At 39.5% G+C, this 20715-nt stretch overlaps 1 protein-coding gene across 2 annotated transcripts in view; it reads left to right on the top strand.

Annotated features, from left to right (window-relative positions):
- Positions 1-20715, top strand: part of ARHGEF28 (Rho guanine nucleotide exchange factor 28) — a 314196-nt gene that overhangs the window by 124801 nt on the left and 168680 nt on the right. For both annotated transcript variants that reach the window (XM_034959953.3, XM_063604431.1), the window contains one exon: positions 1241-1534. In XM_034959953.3, the coding sequence (XP_034815844.2) occupies positions 1241-1534 (294 nt within the window). The remainder of the gene's footprint in view (positions 1-1240; positions 1535-20715) is intronic.

The raw sequence follows: 20715 nt of genomic DNA, 5'->3' as shown, positions 1-20715 counted from the left end.
GATAATATAATCTTTTGTTTATATTGTTTGTGGTCTACTTAAAAGTGAGGTTTCTTATCTTCATTTTAACAGAATCTAGAGGCAGGTGACAGTTTCTATTTCTGAACCTTGAATTTCCCTGGTGACAGCTTTTACCAGGACAACCTTTCAAAATTTGTAAGACAGATTTATTTAATATTTCCTGGGTATGTGTAGTCTGGTGGGAGGTGGGTGCATTCTGTGCCCGTACCATGAGACCACTTTTAAGAGTCGATGACAAAGTGACACTAGTTCTCTTTCAGTAAACTTGGGATAGTCTTGTTCCTTGGAGCCCTAGCTGCAAAGCCTCTGGGAAAAGTCTTTGGCGAATAAGGCAGAGGAGGAATGACTTGTACCTGTTAGCCATTTGACTGGGGGCAACAGGGTGCTATGAACCAGTGGTAGCTGAATAACTCTTCTCTGTCCAGTCATGATTATCATGATCATAGTGATTTGGTGCCACCAATTCCTGAAAATTCTGCCAAGGGCAGCATAAAAATGTACCTGGGTAAGAGCTTCCCAGCTCTGGCAAAATAAGAGAGTGGGGCAAAGAAGAGGAAGAGTGAAGGGAGGGACAAACAGCAGGATTTGGTGACACTCTCAGGAGAAATTGTTGAGAACACCTACAAGACAGAGACACTATTGTCAGAAGAGGGGGTAGTGAGCAACAACACACACACACACATAGATATGTATATATATATTTTCCCTTTTGTTTTCTCTTGGGTAGTCTTCACCCACCTTAACTCACATTCAAAGGAGCTCTATGGAATTAGGGCAAACTTGTGTAATTGTATGGTGCTATCTTATAAACTTATTGCTTAAATATGTAAAAATATGTGACTCAGGAGGAAATGGCAGAGTGGAAAAGAGCAAAGGACTTGAAGACAACAAACACAAATTCAGGGGTCAGGGTAGGAGTAAAAGGTTAAAGGAATGCTGAATAGCAGTGTTTGGTAACGATAGGAGAACAGATGGTCAAGTGCTCAGAGCTCGTAAAGGTAAGTTTTAAAATCAGGAGTTACTGAAAGAAGATGGAGTCAGCATTAGTTTGGCCCACATGCTTGGCAGTGTGTAAGGGTAATGGGCTGGCTTTCCTTTCTGCTTTGTTCTCCTGGAGCGTGTTGTCTGCTTAAGCTATGTGGTGGGGCTAGCACATTGGACCCCTGTGAGAGCATCTCCTACAGACTTGGGGTGAACTGTTCACTGTCTTGTTGTCCAGGCCATGGGCTTCAGGAGACGGTGACGGTATCTGTGTGCCTCTGCTCGGAAGGTTACTCTCCGGTGACCATGGGCTCCGGCTCAGTGACCTACGTGGACAACATGGCTTGCAGGCTGGCTCGTCTGCTGGTGACACAGGCCAATCGCCTCACAGCCTGCAGCCACCAGACCCTGCTGACCCCATTTGCCTTGACGGCAGGAGCGCTGCCTGCCTTGGATGAGGAGCTCGTGCTGGCTCTGACCCATCTGGAATTGCCTCTAGAGTGGACTGTGTTGGGAAGTTCTTCACTTGAAGGTGGGTCATCACCAGAAAATTCAGATATCCCCTGTGTGTGTCAAGTTCAGAATGTACCTTATGCTATACTGTGTGTTCCCCTCGGCAGGTTTTCCTGCCCACTTTTTACCTGAACCTTGCTCTGATGTGGAGGGGCTCCCTGAGGTCCTGAGCCACTCATCTCTGGGCTGGTTTATGTGACTCCGTGCCAGGAGGTGTGGGATAAATGGAAGAGCCTTGTCTCAAGTGGGGAAAGACTGTTTCTTTATGGTACGCTCTTGAGTCAGCTGCTCTGGGCTGTGGCACCACTTCCCTTGGCAAGTTTTCTTGCTGTGGGAAGGGGACATTGCTGCCCCATTTCCAAATAGGTAGGCTTACTGGACAAGAAAGATCATGTCACCAACTCTGTGAAACACCTGGAAGACATGTGACCACATGGGAAACATAACCAATGAATTGACATCTTTGAAAATGTCAGTGTCACTGAGAGCATTTGTGTTACATTTGTACTAGTTTTTGGAGTTCTAAAGACCAAATGGACTCTGAATACCAAGTATTTGGAATCTGCGTGTGAACAAGGCTATAGATGTTATATATAGGCCCTTACTAGACATGAGGCTAAAGTGATCAATAGATGCTTTTTAAAAATGAAAAAATAAAATCTTTTTTTGAGAGATGGGGTCTCACTGTGTTGCTCAGGCTGAACTTGAACTTCTGACTTCAGTGATCCTTCTGCCTCAGTCTCCCAAAGTGCTGGGATTACAGGCATGAGCCAATGTGTCCAGCCAATAGCTGCTTTTTGTTGGTGATTACAAGTTATATATAATTTTATTGGAAATACACAAATGTTGTTTTGTAATTTATTGAATACAACATATATTATTGCTTTTTTTTGCTATCCTTCCTGTGACCTTAGCTTTGTAGTCAGATGATGCTATTTTTGAGAGTTTCTGCTTCCTGGTAAATTCTAGTTGTAAGTTTCAGGTTGGCTTAAATTCGATCATGGATGAGATTAAATGCACTGCTCTGGGTAAAGGGGTGTGAGTTTTGTAAACAGAATTATAAAGCCATAAGTCACAATCCAAAAGGATCTCTGTTTATTTCCTTTAATCAGGGTCACACTAAAACTCTTCTGGGCACTTAAAGACGTCTCTTGTTTTTAAGACCTTGGATGAGGGAAGTCACAAGTCTAGTCCAGCACCGAGCCATGCCTGAATCCTGTGTGCTGCACTCTCCTGTGTGGTGGCTAATTGATACGTATGGCGTGGGCTCCCTGAGGGTGTGGGTGGTGTTTGTTCTGCTTGCTATTATCCCCAAGGATTCAGCAAGGAGATATGAAATATAAGGGGGAGTTGCAGTGATGATACTTGAAAGGTCTTGGGATACACCATTCATTCATTCATTCAACAAATACTTTTTAAAAATAAAGTATTAATAAAATATTTTTAATAAAGTAAATGTGCTGCACATTTTTAATTTCTACAATGAGTCATAGTAGTACCTGCTTCTTTAGCTGATGAGACAGGGTCATCTTGCTCTGTTGCCCAGGCTGGAGTGCGGTGGCACAATCATAGCTCACCGCAACCTCAAATTCTTGGGCTCATGTGATCCTACTGCCTCAGATTCCCGGGTATCTAAGATTATAGGTGTTTGTCACATGCCTGGCTAATTAAATTTTTTTTTATTTTTTTTTTTAGAGACAGAGTCAGGCTTGTCTCAAACACCTGGCCTCAGGCGAGCCTCCCACCTCAGCCTCCCCAGTAGCTGGGATTATAGGCACCTGGCTCAACAAATATTTCTTAAACTCTTGCTATGTGCTAAGTCCTTATATACAGGGGAATTGCAACAGTAATACCTGATCGTCTGGAGATACACCCTTTCTATCTCACATATGTAAGTGATAGATGACATGTATGATCTACATTAATATAGATATAGTATATATAAATTTATATATCTATGATACATATTGTCTATATCTAAATATTATATACATATAATGTTTTCTGGCTAAGAAACTTCATCTTAAGCCTCTTGGATTTTTAAAAAGATTTCTAACTATAATATTGGAAGGTGTTTTTTGGGGGGGGGTGTGGATCCATTTTGACAAAGACACAAAGGTTTCACGATTTCCCATGAGTAAAGGAAGAGCATCACAGCCTCACACAGGGGCAGATGCAGGTTAGTCCCACAGCCCCTCCCCAGGCCAGCAAGTCTCTCAGCACCAGGCCAGCAAGTCTCTCAGCACAGCAGCTTGGTGCCTGCAGCGGTTTAATTTGTGCCTCTGAAAAATTACAAATTGTTGAAGGTCATGGAACCTCATAACTGAACGTGAATAGCTTAAACTAAGGGTCTCCAAAATGGAATTCATGTTACCCACATACTATATTTATTTTTCATGCCGATATTTAGAAATACATTCATACTCTCTAGGATTTAATCCGTGGATTGCAATAATAGAAGCATACAGTTTTCCATGCTGGGCATGCCTGCTCAAAGTTATTTTTGCCGGTAGAGATACATAAAAAAATAAGTTTGGAGAACGCTTGACAACGCATGTTGTCGAGGGTCATCCTATCGCCATTTTCATTGCTATTTAGGGATACATTCTTGTTTGCCAAGCTTTTAGCTGTCGTGGCCTTTGATTTATCCATATTTTTATAACAGACAGATTTATGTCACCAGGAGTTCCTTTCTGACCCCTCTGCCAGTATTTATACATAATATATGTATTTTCATGAGAGAAAAACTGGAGTGGTTTCTTTTCATGGTAAAACACTTTTCTATTCTAGTGTCCTAGTTGTTAAGAATGTGTGCTGTGGAGCCAGGTTCAGATCCTGACCTTATTACCTCCTGGCTGTGAGACTTGGGCAAGGTATTTTAGTTCTGGTGCTGCACATTTTTAATTTCTACAATGAGGCATAGTAGTACCTGCTTCATTAGCTGGTTGTGATGATTTAATTAGATAATGTATGGCAAGACCTCTAGAAGAGTATCTGAACATATTAAGTTTTCAGTAAAAGGTGATGTTGGTATGTGCATGTGAATAAATTTTCATATATAGAGTGTATTGTATGTACTTATATGTGCATAGGTAGAAAGCAGATACAATTGGTTTGGACAAATGAAGCTGAAGGCAAAATATAAAATCCTGGCATTGTAAGCAATTCTTTGAAAATTTCTAGGAATGTTTCTAGACTTTCTCTAAAGGCAGTTTATAGTACTTGAGGTAAAACTGTCTGCAGCCTAGACTTGTAGTGTAGCTTCTCTACAACATCAATGTCAAGCGACAGGGTTAATGCTCATGTTTGAAGTCGAATTTTACTCTGAAGGTTATGACCATCTTATGAGATTTGATTCAGCCCACCATGTGTTTAAGTCTCTGTGTCTGCCTGTTCACACCTCAGTTCTGTTATGTATGTATGTAGGGGCTCATATATGGATATCGGCTAAGTTTAGATTGGTAGGTCTTAACAGATGTATTTATCAGTACATTTCTGTCAAAATTATTCCACGTTAAAAAGAACAAATTGGGCATTTAGATGAATAGATTGAAATATAAATTCTTCTGTGTCAGTTTTAATTTTGTACTTTAGAAATTGTATTAGATACTAGGGAGAAGGAAAACGTGGAGTTTTTATTGTATTTACTGAATCAAGTAGTTGGACATAAATTAATCATTTTATAGTTGGGAATAAACAAGAGTATTTGGTGAAGGACTAACATTAATACCCTAGATTAACTGGATTATATTAGATTTTTACAATGCACATGTATACTCTATGGATGTATTTTGACTCATTGCCTATTCATAACCATTTGGTGGGGTTTCACTAATCTTGAGCTGTTTTGGATTTGTTTTTCGTTGTACTTTTAATTTAATAGAGTTTTAATCTAAGCAGTTTAAAACCTCTTATGTGCTTATACATCTTTTTTAGTATACATATTTTATTTGTGTTGCTTGTCTTCAGGTAGATAAATTATAATAATGATGTGAGAAATAAACTGTGACATCGGACCCACTGGACGTTATAAATGTATTAGTGGCAGTGGCATCACAGGTGGAAAACAATTTCTTTCCTAGTAATTATTTCTTCCAGTACTTGTCCAAAAATTATTTTAATGCTCAGTGTTCACTTTTATTAAAAATTTTTTGTGTTTATTTATTTATGATTTCTTCAAATATAAATAGATCTTACCGAAGGAGTATTCATTGATTTCTGTAATGACTTTGTCTTGGAAGAGTGATCAAAACCCTGCTGTGACACATTACTGTATTCTTTGCATTTTATAATGAACTTCTCATTTTTTTCCCTTGTCAATCATTGAGAGTTATTAGGAAGGACTGGGAATCTGGAAAAAGGCCAGAGTCTGAGTAGAGCATGGATCTTGTAACAAAAAGCAGAGCCTTCTTTCAGCCCTGTATCTTACCCGTCATTAGTCACAATGCAACTTCATTATGTATTTGAGGAAAGGAAATATCCCAGATTTTATTTAATTTTAGACCATAAATAAAATTGGATTTCTAGTTCATAAAATTAAGACCATTCCTTTTATGAAATAGCATTCATAATAGTGCCTTGTGCAGGGTCTCAGAAGCCCAAATTTGGAGTAAAGCGTTGAATAGTAATATAATTATTCAACAGAATCTCACAATTTATTTTTATTTTTTTTGTTTTGGGTTTTTTGCTTGTTTGTTTTTTGAGCAGAAATCTTTTCTCAGAGATTTGTATAATTTTGACAATTAGGTTAACTGGGATAACACATTCTAATGTTTTATGTGTTGATGCTCAGATGACTTTGGAGTTGAAAGCCCCCTTGACCTTCCTGCTCCATCAAACTACCTCCCTCCACTTGTGTTCCCAGTAGCTTAACATGGCTGGCAAGCACCAAGCTTGCCAACACCAGTGAAGGGCTGCCATGTGGATAAAGAACCCAAGGGGACTACAAATGGTATCTCCAAAGACAGATGGCATCGTTCCTGTGAACACAGTAGATTCTCTCCTAACCTATGGAGTAGGTCGAGCTTGTCCTGGTTAGGTTTTCTAATTTAAGAGAAAAATAAAGCCCAGTTCCTTAAAAAAACAAAGAGGTCATATAAAGAATATTTCTCACATATGTTTACACTTACAAACTAATATATAACAATTTGGAAGACTCAAGATATTTTTTGCCAGAGTAAATTACTATTGTTTTCAAAAACGAACTTGGACTCTTCCAGTTGTCTAGGTAAAAGTAGTTCATGTGATCAAAGGTCTCCTAACAGGCAGAAGTTCTGCTCATTATGGAACAGGTGGATTCTTTGTTATATCAATCATAAAAACATAACCAAATCTGTTTATTTTTTATTTTTATTTTTTTTTGAGACGAAGTCTCACTCTGTTACCCAGGCTGGAGTGCAGTGGGATGATATTGGTTCACTGTGACCTCTGCCTCCAAGGTTCAAATGATTCTCCTGCCTCAGCCTCCTGAGTAGCTGGGATTACAGGTGTGTGCCATCACGCCTGGCTTATTTTTGTATTTTTAGAGATGGGGTTTCACCATGTTGGCCAGGCCTGCCCTCAAGTGATTCACCCACGTCGGCCTCGCAAAGTGCCAAACCTGGTTTTGTAAAGGTACTAGCATGAATTGAATCTGCAGGGCAAAAATATTAAAGTGTTTAACAAAACAAAGTATTACCTGGTAGATTGCTTCGTCAAGTTTAAAGAGTTAAGCTTTTCTCCTGCCTTTGTAATTGGTTCTATGAGTGAAAGAAAATTTTAAGGTAAGCCAATTGAACTTTTGGAACTCTTCTATAGGAATGTTTTGGACTTCAACACAGCTGATGTATTTAGAGGATACAGCTTCTCATTCTGTGGGTCTATGGTTGGTTGGAGAGCTGTCCCCAAAGAAAACAAACTGGTGGAACTAGCAGGACCCACTGAGGGTGGCTTAGAGAATTGAACATTTTCCAAAAGTCAGATTAAGAGTATACTCCTTAACTTGCAAATAACACCAATAGAGTTATAACAACCACAACAGATTTAAACTTGAATCCAGAAATTAGAGAAATGATTTGTTAGTTTCAAGGACAAATCCAAGTACAAGTCACAGCATAATGAGTAGTAAGTTAAAGGAAATATAGAAAACCTTGTCATGGCCCACATGTGTAATGTATAGGTAAAGTAATGTGATGCTCTTACTATGGAGAAGGGTCGTTAGTATAACACTCTGCTCTTGCCTGAATAGGGTCTTCATAAATTAGTTCCTCTTGAAGGAGAATGTTTGTTTTTCTATGCTTTACACATAATGGAAAGAAAAGGAAAAGAAATACAGAGGCCCGAAAGGACTTCAGAAGAAAGTTTATAAGAGTTAGGGTTATCTAGCAGTTATTTTTTCCCCTAAATTTATTATTTTTTTAAATTCAATAGCTTTTTGGGGAACAGTAGATGTTTGGTCCAGCAGTTCTTAAAATGTGTCTTGATTGTTCAGTGTTCACTTAAGAAGTTTAAAAAGCAGTTTTAATATTGCTTCTTATCTGCAGGAAAAGCCATTACATAGGAATTAACAGTTCATTACAAAAGAGTGGATGGGAACTACTCATTTTATGTGACAGCCACATCTTGCTTCAAGCCACATACCTTGAACCTTCTAGGCAACAAGAGAAGGGAATGTGTGGCCTAGCAGTGTTTGACAGAGAAAAATATCTGTTTCTCTTTCTTTGAATACAGAAAAGAGATCTGTAGCCGGTAGCAAGCAAGATTTGTTTAATGTTTGAAATGGAGCGTGGCTTGTGTTTTTATCTTTGAATACTGTCTGCTGGCCGTAGATATAGAAAGAAAATAGAGCAAGGCCCCAGAGCCTGGCACTGTGGGTTGGCCTGATGACTGCACTGTGTCCAGGTCTTACTAACCAGAGAAGGGCAAACTGATTTATAAGACTTAATTGCTGGCCCACAGATGAGGTAAAATGTCAGCTTTGTTACTCTGCCATAAAGCTCTGTACTGGACAGCAAGTTTGAAATAACATTAGCTGAAACACCAGTGGGTAGGAAACCCATAAAGGACAGATTTATTACAAAATACAAGAAATACAAGTTTCCAGTGGTTTTTTTTTTTTTAAAGTTTTGAAATCAATACATTATGGGTAACAACTGATTCAGGGGCTTTGTATGTTTCTCTTGGAAATCTTGACATTTTTCAAGGGGTTGTGTACACACTCAGTATTGCTGTCTAGCCTTCTGTCACTTCTGATAGTATCTAATGGGACAAACATCTCTACACCTTTTCTGACATTTCAAGCTGGTAGTATACTCCTTCTGTTGCTAAGGCAACCCACTGGATGAACACTAGGGGTGGAGAGAATGTTCTTTAGATCCTATGGCACTTGTTATGATGGTAAATTGATAAAATTGTTTTACAGCTCTCAGCTATATATATGTATATTATTTGTGAAGCTTTAAATCCTTAATTTTAAAATGTCTTCTTTGTCTTACATTCCTTTTGTAGTTTTTAATTTTTGAGGAATATGTTTTCTGGCAGTAAAGAATTTAATATAGAATTAAACTTCTAAGGAAAAGGACTCCTCTCCTCCCAATCATTTGAATTCATTTTTCAGTTTAAGTAGGTAAACTCTTATTGAACACATTCTCTGTTTAAGGTACTACATGTTAAATAAGAAACAGCAGCTTAAACTCTTCCTTAAAAAATAAGCTTCCTACTTTTGTCTGGCAACAATGGCCCTTATACTGGAATAGAGAATTACGCACTTACTCTCACTTCTGGGAAATAGAACGTAGAGTTGGATTCCGGTCACTCTCTCTCCCTCAATTATAATTTTCAAGAACAAAAAATGTAAATGGAAGTGAACAGCCTACCCAATGTGCTTCCCAAAGGATTTGGGACTGTAGAAGGTTTTTGAAGTCCCATTCCTGGCTTACCTCCTCTGGGGCTTTTCTCCCCTTAAAACGTAGCAGGATGCATATAGCAGTTTTTGCTTGCACGCAGGGGATTAAAGCTGAATTTAAAAAATGACAGTAACCAAGGAATATCTTCATAACCTTGAAGGAGAAAGTTACAATTTTGCTATTCTCATAGATTTCTTAATGGGATTTGAATGCTGGCAGTTGTCCTTGTACTATTTTATCTACAAACCAAATGAAATATTGGTTTGTAGATAAAACATTGGTTTTAAAACTACCAATGTTTGGAGGTTAAAATCCCCATGATTGAAAAAGTTGGGTAGGAGAGATCTGGGGAGGAAAGTGAGGCAGGGAGCCAGAAGAGATGGTACATTCTTAGGGAAATGAATAATTGTGCGTCCTGTTCCAAAGTCCCCCTTTACTTGGCCCAGTGTTGTTTAAGAGGCCTTGTCTTGACTCTCTCAAATATAAGCCTTGGTGTGGGGATGAAGCTGTATGGATAGAAACCTCAAAAGATCTTCTGTAATCCTACCCTAGGTACCCATATACCTACTGTCCTCTTCCACACCTATAACTGTAATTGCTTTTATTTTGCAAGTTTGACATGAGAATGTATGTGTGCTGTGAGTGGCGACACATCAGGTCAATATCTGGAGGAGAGGAGAAGCATGAGTGACGGATGTGAGCCTGGGTCCTTAGAATTTGCTCAGCTCAAGTTCCTTCTGCTTATTTTTCCCTCACTCTCAATTTGTTGGTTTTTTTTTAAGATGGGGTCTCGCTGTATTGCCCAGGCTGGTCTCAGACTTCTGGGCTCAAGTGATTCTCTTTCCTCATCCTTCCTAGTAACTGGGACTATAGGTGTGTGCCACCACAACTGGGTAATTTTTTTTTTTTTTTTTTTTTTTTTTTTTTTTTTTTTAGAGATGAAGGTCTTGCTATATTTCTCAGGCTGGTCTCCAACTCCTGGGCTCAAGCGATCCTCCTACCTCAGCCTCTGAGTAGCTGGGACTATAGGCATGAGCCACCACACCTGGCTGGTTCTATCTTTCCTTGCCCTCTTAAAAAAAATCTATTTTGAGGCTGAGTGTGGTGGCTCACACCTGTAATCCCAGCACTTTGGGAGGCTGAGGTGGGTGGATCACTTGAGGTCAGGAGTTCGAGACCAGCCTGACCAATATGGTGAAACCGTGTCTTTACTAAAAATACAAAAATTAGCCATGCGTGGTGGTGCATGCCTGTAATCCCAGCTACTTGGGAGGCTGAGGCAGGAGAATTGCATGAACCCAGGAGATGGAGGTTGCAGTGAGCCAAGATCACACCACTACACTCCAACCTGGGTGACAAAGCAAGACGCCCTCTCAAAAAAACAAAACAAAACAAAACAAAACAACAACAACAAAATCTATTTTGAACTTTTTATTCTTGTATAAATTTTTCTTCACTACTCCCATCTTCCCATCTGCAGTTTATAATAGGAGATACAAGTATATAAGTATTACATGAGTCAATCCCTGATTTTTAAAAAGTAGTCCCCAATTCTTGTAGTATATGACTCTCCTATGTTTCTTGTCAACACATTTAATTTTTATAGTCTTGATTTTTTTTTGTTGTTGGCTTTAATGTATTTTTCCTTGACAAGTACATGAGATATATCACTGCAGTTGGGGCCAATTCAAGCCATCCTTTGTATAATGAGAGGCATAATAGTTAAGAACTTGAGTTTTGGAGGTAGAAAAATCTAGGTTCAAATCCTTCATGTTCCATATACTACTTAAGTGAGCCTATGCAATTGCATAATTATGTCAAGGCTTAGTTTCTGCCCCTATAAAATAAGGATAGTAATAGTACATACATCATAGAATGGCTGTCAGGATTAAATGAGATAATGCATATAAAGTGCTGAATAAAGGTTAGCTCTTTATAGAAACAAGAAAGGTAAAATCCTTATCATAGTCACTGACACTTAGTAAGAATGAAAGAAGAAATGTTGGTGTGGTGGTTCATTTCTTTTTTTCATTCATGGATAATCGTTGCCCATCTGTATTCCTGGTTGACCTTTTTCCAACCTCCCCTTCCTCCCTCCAGATATGGCAGCATCTTTTATACTGATTTCTGGTTTGGTTTATCCCATTTACCTTCCTCTTGTAGTCTCACCAGAATATCCCTTGTTGATTGTGCCTTACTGGTGAAGGAAAGGATGAAATCATCCATTGAAGCTGTAGCTCATACCCAAAGAGTGTAATATTTCTAATATTTCTCAATCCGGGACTTTGGACACAAGACACTGGCTTCCAGTGCAAGGGCACTGAATGGACCCTGCCTGGCTGTAGGCGAATGGCCAGTTTCCTGGTTGTGTTTGAAGGCAGACTTCCAATGCAGACTTCAAAGGGCCATCTGCGAGGCATGATGAGTCCACACTTTTTCTGCTTGTCAATAATAAAATTAGACTGCAATGTATTTTCATTTGTCTCCCAAACAGAACAGGGTCCCTGGAGAGTCAAGTGGGAGGGCATCTGAGAATTCTAGCTCATCTAGGGTGTAAGGGGAGATCTTGCAGAAGAGTGCCTGAACACAGTTGGCTATCAGCAAATATCTGTTGAGTGAAATCAATGGTGGACTTGAATCATAGCCTTGTAGCAACATTAACAAATGAAAGAAAAATCGATACAGGCTGGAAAGGAGGAGGTATGCCATAATTGCTACTTACAACACCTAATGACCGCCTGCTGCCCAAAGCATGGGATTACAGCACATTTGTCTTAATAGCACATCTGATGCAATTACAGTGCTCGGTAAGCAGGCAGCTAGTCCTTACAATTATGCCTTTAAATTGTGACCACAGGAAAATTGTTTTCAAACATACCACATATCTATTTAGTGACTGTTTATTGTAGTTTTTTGTATTAAAAAGATCAGACAAATGTGTAAAACTGCTTAGTCCCCCCAATACTGGCTTTTATAGTTCTTGACAGCCCTGTCCCATTTGTTATTTTCATTACAGCCCCCTGGCAATCCCAGGTAGTAGGCCGGGCAGTTATCATGTCCGTTTTACAGATCAAGCAACTTGAAACTTGAGAATTAAATGGCTTTCCATTTCATTCTAGCTGTTAGCTGGAGGCTTGCTATGTGTTCAAATCCAGAGCTTTGAATCCTTGGTCTCCCCATCTTTGCACCAGACAGTGTTGTATCTGGATTCTTAATATCTTATACTGGTGGCTACATGCATAATTTAGTTTGGAAATATCCTCAGAATGTGAAGGTCAAAAATTGAGTTGCTATCTTGAAATTCTGATGAACTTTTCAAAGTTGCAACTGATTTAGTATTCGTTCCACAAGCTAAAATAAAGTGTATCTTGCCAATATGAGATGCAAAATCCAGGAAGTACATTCCAGTGTTATACAGCACTATGTGAATTTTCTGGAATGAATGTGTGTGTGATGGGTGTTTTCCCAAATTATTTTCAGGTGATCTTCAGCCGCAGGTGGTTGTAATATGATTGTCTCAACTGTGCTGAAGCAGAAAACAAGTTTTAGGGAGGAAAAACCTGCCATTATGCTTGTTTCAGTCCTCCTCCTCTACCTTTTGGGCTTATGATCCAGCCATGCCAACCATGTTGGTCTTGCGCTCTGTGGAATGTCCTGATTTCATGTCTTTCTTATGAGTGTGTTTGTATTTGCAGTTCCTATCCTGGGCTCACCAACCTCAGATCTCCTGTTTACAAAAGGCTGATTTGTTTATCTACATGCCAGAGCTCTGAGTAGGCTGTGTAAATGGAAGATGCTCTAAGGCACAACCCCTTTCTCATTCTTATTGAGAATCCTGAAAACATCTTAAAGATTGTGTATGATACCCATGCCGAATTCTCTCTTCTACTCTCTATGTAAATTTTTAATAATTTTTTTCATTGGACTTTTTGTTCATCATTTTTGGCATTTTATAAATATCTGTAAATTTTCATATCATGATACATGATGTAGGTTGAATTAATTTAACATGCAGATTTGTTTTCTTGTAGTCCAGACAGTTTCCTTACTTCTATTCACATTCTTTGTGTCTAGAACTACAAACAATGAACTAAGCCTAGAGCTGTAGTTCATCACATAGTGATTTCATGGGCCAGATATTTACAGACAGTCCCTGATTTATGATGGTTTGATTTATGATTTTGATTTTATCATTGTGTGAAAGGTGATGGTGTGAAAGCAATATACATTCAGTAGAAAGTGTACTTCAAATTTTGAATTTTGACCTTTTCCTGGGCTAGGCCGTATGCAGTGTGATACTCTTGTGATGCTGGACAGTAACGGTGAGCCACGGCTCCCAGTCAGCCAGCCACACAATCACAAGAGTAATCAGTCAATACTCCACAGTGCATTGTGTGGCCAGTGGTTTTTGGATATTGTGTTTTGTGTTTGGCCATCCCATCATATCTACAAAACACCTATTTTCAACTTACACTATTTTCTACTTATGACTGGTTTATTGAGATATAATTCCATCGTAAGTCAAAGAGTATCTGTATTTTATTCTGAACAAAAGTAAGCTAGCTGTATTTTTCTCAAGGGCAGGGACCACCACACTCATCTTTGTATCCACAGGGCCTGGCAGATAATAATGGTCTCATTCAATGTTTGTCTACTAAATGACTTAGATGAACAAATTGAGACCTACATGAATACATATGTGGCTTTGGAAATCAGAATAAAACTTATTTTAATGAGTTGAATTTAATGTGAATTAAAAAAAAAATTAGTCTTCTAAAAACGTATTGTGGGCTGGGCGCGGTGGCTCACGCCTGTAATCCCAGCACTTTGGGAGGCCGAGGTGGGCGGATCACAAGGTCAGGAGATCGAGACCATCTTGGCTAACACGGTGAAACCCCATCTCTACTAAAAATACAAAAAATTAGCCGGGCGCGGTGGCGGGCACCTGTAGTCCCAGCTACTTGGGAGGCTGAGGCAGGAAAATGGCGTGAACCTGGGAGGTGGAGCTTGCAGTGAGCCGAGACTGTGTGCCACTGCAATCCGGCCTGGGCTAAAGAGCAGGACTCCGTCTCAAAAAAAAAAAAAAAAAAAACCAAAAAACAAAACAAAACAAAACAAAAACGTATTGTGTTGCATACATTTCAATGGCTCCACTCGGGTGTTGTGAAACATTACTTAGCCCTAAAAAATATAAGTACTTCTGAATTAACGTGTATTGAAAAATATTATTTGCTTTTAGATTATTGTATCCATCACATTTTTGCTTTAATATTTTGCTAAATGTTTAAGCTCTTTCCTGGTTTAGCAGTAAGTAACGTAGGTTAAAAATAACTTGTAAAACTCACAGAAAACTCTTTTTGTTGTTCTTTGGTAAAATCTTATACCTAATAGATCTTAATTAAGAGCTGACTGGGTAGGCTGTGTTATAAAAGGAAGATATAGGTTTGTATTTTGCTAACCACTTATTAATTTAAATTAGCAGATCCCAACTCTGGCTTTGCATTGGAATCACTTGAGAATATTTGGAAAAGTGTGATGACTTGGCCCTGCCCCAGAAGTTCTGATTTAATTTTTCTGGAGAGGGCCTTAAACATCAGTCTTATTAAAAAATAATAAAATAAGTTAAATCATTAACCAAGGTCTCCAGAACTCACAATCACTGCTAGAGGAAATGTAAGTTATTACAACCATTTTTGGAAAACACAGCAGCATTATCTAATACATTTAGAGAAACTAATATCTCATAGCAAATCTGTTCCATAGCAATTCCATTCCTATCTATAAACCCTAGCAAGAAAACATGCTGATATGGTTTGGCTGTGTCCCCACCCAAATCTCACCTTGAATTGTAACTCCCACAATTCCTACATGTCATGGGAGAAACTGGTGTGAGGTGATTGAATTATCGGGGTGGGTCTTTCCTGTACTATACTCATGATAGTGAATGAGTCTCATGAGATCTGATGGTTTTTAAAATGGGAGTTTCCCTGCACAAGCTCTCTCTCTTGCCGCCACCATGTAAGAAGTGCCTTTTGCCTTCTGCTGTGATTGTGAGGCCTCCCTAGCCACATGGAATTGTAAGTCCATTAAATCACTTCCTTTTGTAAATTGCCCAGTCTCAGATATGTCTTTATCAGCAGCATGAAAATGGATTAATACAGTAAATTGGTACCACTAGAGTGGGGTGCTGCTGAACAGATACCTGAAAATGTGGAAGCAACTTTGGAACTGGGTAACAGGCAGGTGTTGGAACAATTTGGAGGGCTCGGAAGAAGACAGGAAAATGTGCAAAAGTTTGGAACTTCCTAGAAACTTGTTGAATGGCTTTGCCCAAAATGATTATAGCAATATGGACAATAAATTCCAGGCTGAGGTAGTCTCAGATGGAAATGAGGAACTTGTTGAGAACTGGAGCGAAGGTTACGTTTTAGCAAAGAGACTGACAGCATTTTGCTCCTGTGCTAGAGATTCGTGGAATTTTGAAGTTGAGAGCCATGATTTAGGGCATCTGGCAGAATAAATTTCTAAGCAGCAAAGCCTTCAAGAAGTGACTTGGGTGCTGTTAAAGGCATTCAGTTTTATAAGGGAAGCAGAGCATAAAAGTTTGGAAAATTTTCGGCCTGACAATGCAATAGAAAAGAAAATCCCATTTTCTGAGGAGAAATTCAAGCTGGCTGCAGAAATTTGTATAAGTAATGAAGAACTGAATATTAATCCCCAAGACAATGGGGAAAATGTCTCCAGGGCATGTCAGAGGGCTTCATGGGAGCCCCTCCCATTACAGGCCCAGAGGCCTAGGGAGGAAATGGTTTCATGGGCTGGGCCCAGGGTCCCCATGTTGTGCAGCCTAGGGACTTGGTGCCTGGCATCCCAGCTGCTCCAGCCGTAGCTGAAAGGAACCAACACAGAACTCAGGCCATGGCTTCTGAGGGTGCAAACCTCAAGCCTTGGCAGCCTCCACATGGTGTTGAACCTGCAAGTGCACAGAAGTCAAGAATTGAGGTTTGGGAACCTAGATTTCAAAGAATGTATGGAAATGCCTGTATGTCCATGGCAAAAGTTTGCTGCAGGGGTGGGGCTTTCATGGAGAACCTCTGCTAGGGTAGTGTGGAAGGGAAATGTGAGGTGGGACCCCCCACACAGATTTCCTACTGGGACACTGCCTAGTGGAGCTGTGAGAAGAGGGCCACAATCTTCCAGACCCCAGAATGGTAGATCCACTGACAGCTTGCGCTGTGTGCCTGGAAAAGCCACAGACACTCAATACCAGCCCGTGAAAGCAGCTGGGAGGGAGGCTTTACCCTGCAAAGCCACAGGGGCAGAGCTGCCCAAGACCATGGGAAACCACCTCTTGCATCAGTGTGACCTGGATATGAGACATGGAGTCAAAGGAGATCATTTTTGGAGCTTTAAGATTTGACTGCTCCACTGAATTTCAGACTTGCGTAGGGCCTGTAGCCTCTTTGTTTTGGCCAATTTTTCCCATTTGGAGTGAGTGTATTTACCCAATGCCTGTAACCCCATTGTATCTAGGAAGTAACTAGCTTGCTTTTGATTTTACAGGCTCATAGGCAGAAGGGGCTTGCCTTGTCTCAGATGAGACTTTTGACTGTGGACTTTTGAGTTAATGCTGAAATGAGTTAAGACTTTGAGGGACCATTGGGAAGGCATGATTGGGTTTAAAATGTAATTTGGGAGGGGCCAGGGGAAGAATGATATGATTTGGCTGTGTCCTCACCCAAATCTCATCTTGAATTATAACTCCCACAATTCCCATGTATCATGGGAGGAACCTGGTAAGAGGTGATTGAATTATGGAGATGGGTCTTTCCTGCACTGTTCTCATGATAGTGAATGAGGCTCACGAGATCTGATAGTTTTCAAGATGGGAGTTTCCCTGCACAAGCTCCCTCTTGCCGCTGCCATGTAAGAAGTGCCTTTTGCCTTCCACCATGATTGTGAGGCCTCCCTAGCCATGTGGAACTGTAAGTCCATTAAACCTCTTTCTTTTGTAAATTGCCCAGTCTCAGGTATGTCTTTATCAGCAGCATGAAAATGGACTAATACACACACAAATATCAGAAAAAATATTTTACCCTGTGTCTGTATGTGTATATATATATGTATATATATATATATGTGTGAGAGAGAGGCAGAGGGAGACAGAGACAGAAAAACAGAGAGATACACTCATACCAATGGACCTCAGGAGTGCAAATACCCCTCCTCCTTTCCTAGTCACATTCTTCTCTTTTTCCTAACAGGTATTGTGCTGACTTTTATACTAGCCATTTCCTTGCTTTTCTTTACAGTGTTACAACGTATGTATATATGCCTAAGTAATAATTTTAACTTTTACTCTTCTTGAACTTCATATTAATTGAAACATATCCTGTGTATTTTGTGACTTGATTTTTCCCTTTTGACATTATATTCATTACTTCCTTCTGTGTTAATCTGTAATTCATTTTGATTGTTAGAATATTGTTGTATGATTGCACTGCAATTTATTCCATTGATGAACATTAAGATTACTTTGAATTTTGACCATTTATATTTTTTGCATGGTTTCTTGCTAGGGTTTATAGGTAGGAATGGAACTGTTGTGGACTGGATTTGCGTTAGTTTCTCTGACTTTATTAGATAATGTTGCTGTGTTTTCCAAAGGGGTTGTAACAGTTTACATTTCCTCTAGCAGTGATTGTGAGTTCTGGAGACCTTGGTTAATTATTTAACCTATTTTATTATTTTTTAATAGACATTTTAAGAACAGGTTTAGGTTCATGGCAAAATTGAGTGGAAGATACAGATATTTCCCATATATTCCCTGCCCCTACACATGCACAGCCTCCCCTATTATCAATACGCCCCACAGAGTGGCACATTTGGTTATGATCGATTAGCCTACATTTGAGAGGTTAATTTATTCTTTAATCTTCCAAGCTAAGCCTTTGGCTAATTGAAAGGTATGGCCAGATCTTGTGTGGATATGGTAATGGTTCTAAATGGACCAGTAACAAAACCACTTTCCTTTAGTAACACTTAAACTGTCTGACCTTCCTTGCCCTTGTGCTTCAGATGCCTGGAAGCTTTGACCTGTGCTGTTTTTGCAGATAGTAACCATAGAGTTAGGACAGGATTGAATACTCTTAGGAACCTTGGATCTTTATTGTGACAGACTCATTTCATGGGCAAAGAAACTGATGCCCGGCAGAGTGAGAAGCACAAACTCTGCACTCCCTTCCTATCTGGGGCAGATGGACTCCTGTTATGCAGTAAGGAATGGCTTATTGAATGGCACAGCCTGTTCAGTTCCTTTTTGTGTCTTGGTTTTCATGCTCTCATGATGTTATAGGTCGTACCTTTTAATGTTTGCCATTACAGCAATTATTAGTAATTCTGCATTGGTTACATTAGTTCAAATAACTCCTGGCACCAACCAAACAGGAAGAGACATTTATTTAGTTTAAGAAATTATTTTAAACACTCCCACCTCTGCCAAATTGTATAACCTCTTTCCACAGTTTGTTTTGCTGGCTGCCGTTAAGAAATCTGAAACTCTGTAACAGGCAGAATTATTTATATATGTCATGATGCTTCCTATTTCAAGCTGTTTGCCTCGCTCTGCACTCTGAACTTTCATACTGAATGAGAAAGCTCTCTCTTACAACATTTTGGTCAGTTTTTATTTGTTTTCTTTAAACATCAGAAGATTCTCTCTTCGCCTTCCTTACCTCCTCCCTGGGAAGCGGGTAGATTCTCAGAAAGAGAGGCAACAGTGAGCCATTCAGGCCTGCATGTTTACTGTTCTCTCTCATTGAACAAGATGTGAGGATGGAGCCAGAAGGAGAGAAGAGGGAGCTGGATTAGCAGAACAAGCTTGGAGAGGTCTCCTGGTAGAGGAAACAGATCTGCCCACACTCACACTGTTGGTCAGGTTGAATACAGTGAAATACACTCCAGGTTCAATGGTATTTAGGGCATTGCACCAGACATGGCAGAAAGTGTTACTTAAGTTGATACCATGCTTTCCTTTACCAATGGTATAATTTGAAAAGGGAACACAAAAGGTTTAGATGTTCCCTTTTGATCATTTTTTTGGGAGGGGAAAGAAAATTACAATCCATACAACTATGGAATATTTCTCACTATATTCAGATTAGGAAATATGTCTTAGAAATTCCATCCGGGCTGGGTGCGGTGGCTCATGCCTGTAATCCCAGCACTTTGGGAGGCCAAGGCGAGTGGATCACCTGAGGTCAGGAGTTCAAGACCAGACTGGCATGGCCAACATGGTGAAAACCTGTGTCTACTAAAAATACAAAAATTAGCTGGGGGTGATGGCGCGCACCTGTAATCCTAGCTACTCAGGAGGCTGAGGCAGGAGAATCACTTGAAACTGGGAGGCAGAGGTTGCAGTGAGCCAAGATTGCACCACCGCACTCCAGCCTGGGCAACAGAGTGAGACTCCATCTCAAAAAAAAAAAAAGGAGAGAAATTCCATCTTAGTATGCCTGGTTAATATCTCATGCTGACAGGTTTTCCTGTGTTGGGGAGTACACATGCACATATGTGTGCATATGTATATTTGTTACCTGATCTTAACAAGTCTATTCCTGGTTATTATTTAAAAAGGAAGAAAAATACAAATATTATCCAACATTTTACATACCCTGCTGGGAATCTAAAAACAAAAACCTCACTTTTTATTCAAAGGAGTATAATGGTCAAAAGTTAAAGGATAAAATAGTCAAAGATAAGTTCTCTAATAGCTAAGATAGTTTTTTAATTTTCATAAAGCTGAAGATATCAAGTATATTAAACAAATATCTGGCAGGAGTGTATTGCCTTGTCTGTTTTTAGATATTTTGGTATTTTGAATGTTATTTTACTGAGGGGATGTGTTCCATGTCACACAGATGATTGATAGAGCAAATATACTGGTAAGTTGGTGGCATTTCACTGTGATGAGTTCATTTACATATTTTAAGTATAATGCCTTACATTCATTGATCTAGCTATCTATATCTCTATAGATATAGATATATAAATAATTAAAAATGTAAACTAAGCCTTTTATTTGCATTCATTTATGGTGGAGTGTTTCCTTCTAATTGTTTCAAATTAGAGCTTTGTAGAAACCTGGCTTCCCAAATATCATCATTACCACAGCCTGCAGGTAGGACAAAGCTGAGTTTATTGCCTACTATGGTATGGGAGAACACCACCTCCACAGGGCCTTAGAGGTGTCTTGAAGGGGGAGCTGTGAGATGAGGTGAGAATTTATTGAGAACTTGAAGTTTGGCTTAATGAGGGT

This window comes from Pan paniscus, chromosome 4 (genome assembly GCF_029289425.2).
Source record: "Pan paniscus chromosome 4, NHGRI_mPanPan1-v2.0_pri, whole genome shotgun sequence".
NCBI classification, from domain to species: Eukaryota; Metazoa; Chordata; class Mammalia; order Primates; family Hominidae; genus Pan; species Pan paniscus.
Note: the sequence above shows the minus strand (reverse complement) of the source record. Positions and strands in the feature narration are given on the sequence as shown.